We start from the raw sequence: 5,806 nt of genomic DNA on the forward strand, positions 1-5,806 counted from the left end.
ACACATGACAACACTTGATAGGTTTTAATTTCAGTCCACTAAGAAATAAATTGTGGATGTGACATTTCCACCCCTTCCACACGTCCAATTTATTGAGGTCCACATCCTCTACAACCGCTACAATGTTACAGTAAGTATGAGGAGGCGAGGACTTATAGCTCATCATTTGTATGTAGAAAATATAAATTACTAATGTATGACTCAATTGTCTAAAACATAGATTATTTCAAGTTATCATCGCCTCAATACTGGGGATTGTATTCCAGAACTAAACCCAAACATGAATCATTTTCAATGTCTTTATAGCTAGAAGAAGCTCGATTATTTCAACTTGAACAAAATTTCCATGAGATTCATCCCTTCAAGAAAATAACCTCATGAACCACACAAATTTTCAAAAGTCATTAGTAGTGAGAAGAGGTTTGTCCTTCACACAAAAGAAGCCTATAGATCATGGTTTGAGCAATCGGAAAAAATAGGCATGACTTGATCGATCGATTTGGTATCAGTCGACACCAATATCGTGTCAATGGATCATTATATATGGGGGCTAAAAAAAAATTTGTTTTAATAATGAAAACTATGGGTCTTATCTCCATATAAGACTTTGTCCTTTTCCTCCATATAAGAAACAAATACTACTACTCAAGTCTCCCCTTGCTAGTGTGTGTTTGGTGTAATTATCACCATAAATGGAGTAGCTACATTCCTCCCTCCATCGCAAAACTCAAAATTGCGTAAAAGTTGTTGTGCGTACCAAATTTTGATTCAAATGGCATTTCTTCAGTTTCTAGTTTTCATTCCCCTTTCTGGGAGCTCATTGAGGCTAGATTCCGTCATTATCGTCGTCGTCATTGGTAGAAGGATCATAGTAGGGAACGAGACAGATCGGCTTGCTATGCTTGAGTTTAAGAAACGAATTGATGATCCATACAGAGCACTAAGTTCTTGGAATGATTCCGTCCATTTTTGTAATTGGGTAGGAATCACATGTGGCAACCGTCATCAACAACGAGTTATCAGCTTGGATTTGGGAGAGAAAGGATTGGGAGGGAACATATCTCCTTCCATAGGGAATCTCAGGTTTCTGCATTTTCTCAACATTGGAAACAATAGCTTCCAGGGCCAAATTCCACAAGAAATCGGTAATCTGATTCGATTGAGAGAAATTAACTTCAACAACAACACCTTCGAAGGAGAAATTCCTACTAGCTTGGCCAACTGCACTCTTCTAAGAGATATTCACTTCTCCAGAAACAATCTTGTCGGGAACATTCCGGTTGAACTATTTATGTCTTTGTCAATGCTGGAGCACATTTCCATTAATTATAATGGCTTAACTGGAGAATTACTAGCTTCTTTTGGTAACATTTTCTCCTTCCTCCAAACTATTTCTTTGGTTGGAAATAGACTATAGGGGAAGATTCCAGAATCACTTGGTCAACTTACAAACTTATACTACCTATCACTTGCTCTAAACAACCTATCGGGTATGTTACCTCTCTCACTTTACAATCTTTCATCTCTTGAAGTTTTTTATTTGACACAAAACCAACTCCATGGGAGCCTTCCCCAAAACATAGGCCTCACTCTTCCAAATCTCCAAATACTATACATTGGACTAAACCTTTTCTCGGGGACCATTCCTACTTCCATCTCCAATATTTCATCACTCCAAATTATTGATCTCTCTAGTAACAATTTTGTTGGATCAGTCCCTAAAAGTATAGGGAATCTTCAAAGTCTTCAAAAATTCAATATTGGTGGAAATCAATTTGGAGGAGAGGAAGTTAATGATATGGAGTTTGTAAATTCTCTGCTTAATTGTACACATCTAGAGAGTTTGGATCTATACACTAATCGCTTTCAAGGTCTCCTTCCCAACTTCAAAGCCAATCTCTCAACTCAGCTCTTATATCTTCGATTAGGGGATAATCAAATATCTGGAACCATCCCTGCAGGGATTGAGAATCTCATCAACTTAACACTTTTCAGCATAAAAGTGAACTTTCTTGAAGGTAATATTCTGTCCAGTATTGGGAAACTTCAGAAGCTTCAAAAATTGTTATTGGGTCAAAATAGACTCTCTGGACAGATACCATCCTCTGTAGGTAATCTCATTATTCTTTATGGACTCCATTTAGAAGGAAACAACTTGAATTCAAGCATCCCTTCCAGCCTTGCAAATTATCAAAATTTATAGCACCTAACCCTTTCTCACAATAACCTCCAAGGCACAATACCTAAACAACTCTTTGGCATTTCCTCCTTGTCAATATCTCTTGACTTATTTTACAACTCTCTGTTCGGTTCCCTACCAATGGAAATCGGTAACTTGAAGAGTCTTTCAACACTAGATATCTCCATAAACAAATTGTCTGGAGAAATCCCCCACTCCATTGGTGAGTGTAATAGTTTGGAACATCTTTATATGGGGATAATTTCTTAGAAAGAACCATTCCTCAATCTTTGACTCTTTTGAAGGGGCTTCAAGATTTAGATATTTCATGCAACAACTTATCAAGCCAAATCCCGAAAGATCTTGAAAATCTTTTAGCGTTGCAGAGTTTGAGTTTATCATTCAATAACCTTGAGGGGGAGGTACCAACAAAAGGAGTCTTTGGCAATGCGAGTGCAATTTTTTTGAATGGAAATGAAAAGCTTTGTGGAGGAGTTGCAAAGTTACAATTGCCTACATGCACAAACCATGGGTCTACAAAAAGAGAAAAATCTCATGCTTTCAAAATAGTTTTGGCACTTATGATCAGTTTGGTTCTTGGTTTTATTTTGATAGCTTCCTTTCTTACTCGTTATTGGATAAGAAAATCAATAAGTAAACCACCATCCACACCATTAATCGGTGATCGACTTTTAAAGATTTGTTACTATGAACTCTTTCAAGCTACTGGAGGATTTTCTTCAGTTAATTTGATAGGTTCTGGTAGTTTTGGTTTTGTATATAAAGGGATCATCAACCAAGATGTAATCGTCGCAGTCAAGGTACTCAATCTTCAAAATCCAAGAGCTTACAAGAGTTTTACGACTGAATGTGAAGCATTAAGAAACATTCGACATCGGAATCTTGTTAAAATTTTGACTTCTTGTTCAAGTTTGGATTCAAAAGGCAAAGATTTCAAAGCACTTGTTTATGAGTTCATGCCCAATGGAAGTCTAGATGATTGGTTGCATCTGCCGATGGAGGCACATAATCAGTCAAGGAATTTTAGCTTTCTTCAAAGATTAAACATTGCAATTGATGTGGCTTTTGCAATTGAATATCTACATTACCACTGTTATGCACCAATTGTTCATTGTGACTTGAAGCCAAGCAATGTCCTACTTGACAGTTATATGACTGCACATGTTAGCGATTTTGGTTTGGCAAGACTACTTTTAGAACTTGACGACGATTCATCCCAGACTCAAACTAGTAACATTAGGATAAAAGGATCTATTGGCTATGCTGCTCCAGGTAACAAATAAACTATAAAATTTTGTTTTGAGTTATTAATAAATTATATTTTGATTACGTCAATCTAGATGCCCTTTACTAAGTTGTTTCTATCAATTCAAAGTCAGAATATGTTGTACGTTGTTGGACAATAACCAAGTGATGATTTAGAAAAATTGACCAAATCAGACTTCTAGAGATCCTGTTTATTAATCCAAATATTATTGGATATTCAGATCATACTCTAGACATTTGGTTGACTATATGAACACATTTTTCCATGTCGATTATAGTTGATCATAGTTTTATCGATATGCATTTCGATTAGGAATCTGTTTTTTTTGGTAAACGAATTAGGAACTGGTTATGCTATGATTGCATTAGATCCTAGTATCTAATTGGATGAAATTTAGATTGGATTCCTATTAAAAATATAAAAAATATTTAGATCTCCAAATTGAAGAAATGACCATGTAACTTGCTACTTTTGAATAATATGTTGACAATTTGAATATTTCAGACATGTAATATTCTTATATTGTATGAAAAACATGCAAAAATCCAATTGTAACAGTTCAAGATTTCTAAATTTCAGAATATGGCATGGGTGGAAAGGCAATTATACAAGGGGATATGTTTAGCTATGGGATCCTTTTATTGGAGATGTTCACAGGAAAAAGGCCAACAGATCAAATGTTTATAGATGACTTAACTCTCCATAACTTTGCTAAGGCAGCATTACCTGAACAAGTGTTAGCAAATTTTAGATTCAACACTCCAGCCCAAAGAAAAACCTGGTGCAGAAATTGAAGAGGAAGCTACCAATAGAACTGAAGGTCCTAGTCATAGGACAGATAAATTGCAAGATTGTGTAACATCAATAATTGAAATTGCACTCTGCTGCTCCATGGACTCGCCAAAAGAACGTATGGACGTGAACGATGTGGTGAGAGCACTACATTTAATCAAGGATAATTTTCTTGGAGGAAGAATCTATCAATAGAGCAACCACTCCTGATTCGAAGGTGATTCTGAATTTATTACCTTTGTAGTTATTTTATTGTCTTGGTCACTTAATTCTCATGAAAAAAATTAGAAAAAGAAAGTTCTAGATTATATAGCTGAGGTAAGCAGATCAAAAGTTATTCACATTTGATAGCCAAGGTAGCAACTGCGAGAATATAAGATCCAATTCCATCTTTACTTGAATCCACTCTGTAACAAGACCGTATCAGTTTTGGGACAAGTAAATATGTTCCAAACCCCCCACCCTCCCCTTTTTTTTCGGTGGGGGGGTGGGGTGGGGGAGTGGTAATTGCCAATTGGTATGGCCCAGAATTAGGTTGGAGGCTCCTCATAGACAAGAGGTTTGGTTGCATTAGGAGGATCTATTGGAAAATCACTCTCTGATATCAATCATTAGAAGTAGAATTCCCTTCCAATGTTTCTTGATCACTGTAAATGATCTCCTTCAGGTAAAGTTAAAGTGAAGGCAATATTTCTCAAATATGGGTATCTATATTTTCCTTAATTTCAGTTTTTTTTTTTTTTTTTTTTTTTTTTTTTTTTTTTTTTTTTTTTTTTTTTTTTTTTTTTTTTTTTTTTTTTTTTTTGTTTTCGTTTTCGTTTTTTGTTTTTTGTTTTTTGTTTTTTGTTTTTTTTAATCTTTTTAAAGAATCTGTTAGAAGTGTTGTTCATATATCTTGTCAAAAGCATTTGGTGATAATGGCTAGCAATGGTCTTGGCATCTACAACTCTTGTCAGAAATGCCTATGACACGTTGATTAAAAAATTTTAATGGCAATTGAATTAAAATTGTGCCCTTATAAATCCCTTAAAGCAGGTTGATTTAAGCTGAAATTCAATGGGGTTTTCTGAAGCCTTGACAAACAATGGCATAATAAATCATATTACATGAATTTACTTGAGCTGTTTTGTAGCTGCAATATGTGGATTTCAATGTGCAGGTTGAAGATAACCTACAAGGATGGAAATTAGGGCTCTTCGATAAGGATTGCAAGGGATTGCAAGAAGCCAAAAGCCTGACTATTGAAGAGCAACTAGTGGAGTTTCATACCAAGGAGACAATGGCCAATGGCTTGATCGAAGACAATTATATTTGATGTTAAAAGAGACTTATTTTTTTATTTTTTTATTTTTTCTTTTAAGATGCATTTACACAGAATAACTAATATCGGTAGCTCACTTGTTGGCTACCATTTATTGTGGGGATTACCATATCTAAGGTTTTGTATGGTCTGGATTTGCCTGCAGAGTTATTCGATGTGTTTGTTTCATAATATGCTGCTTGCATGTATGAGCTCCTTTCTATAATCATAACTAAAGAAGAGTAAA

The 5,806-nt window shown here is 35.2% G+C and overlaps 1 protein-coding gene across 1 annotated transcript; it reads left to right on the forward strand.

The window, feature by feature from the left end:
• The first annotated feature begins 772 nt into the window (after positions 1-772).
• Positions 773-5,574, forward strand: LOC122059009 (LRR receptor-like serine/threonine-protein kinase EFR). Its single transcript, XM_042621719.1, has 5 exons — positions 773-1,364; positions 1,839-2,018; positions 2,450-3,472; positions 4,219-4,397; positions 5,419-5,574. Exons 1-5 carry the CDS (start codon positions 773-775, stop codon positions 5,572-5,574), a joined length of 2,130 nt encoding a protein of 709 aa, XP_042477653.1.
• The last annotated feature ends 232 nt before the right edge of the window (positions 5,575-5,806 follow it).

Source organism: Macadamia integrifolia, chromosome 13 (assembly GCF_013358625.1).
Source record: "Macadamia integrifolia cultivar HAES 741 chromosome 13, SCU_Mint_v3, whole genome shotgun sequence".
Lineage (NCBI taxonomy): Eukaryota > Viridiplantae > Streptophyta > Magnoliopsida > Proteales > Proteaceae > Macadamia > Macadamia integrifolia.

Excerpts from the sequence above, each read along its gene's own strand:
- LOC122059009 (XM_042621719.1), top strand. The coding sequence starts at position 773 with ATGGCATTTCTTCAGTTTCTAGTTTTCATTCCCCTTTCTGGGAGCTCA. Across the intron at positions 1,365-1,838 it reads AGAATTACTAGCTTCTTTTG|AGAGTTTGGATCTATACACT; the intron begins GTAACATTTTCT and ends GTACACATCTAG. Across the intron at positions 2,019-2,449 it reads AAAAGTGAACTTTCTTGAAG|AAAGAACCATTCCTCAATCT; the intron begins GTAATATTCTGT and ends ATAATTTCTTAG.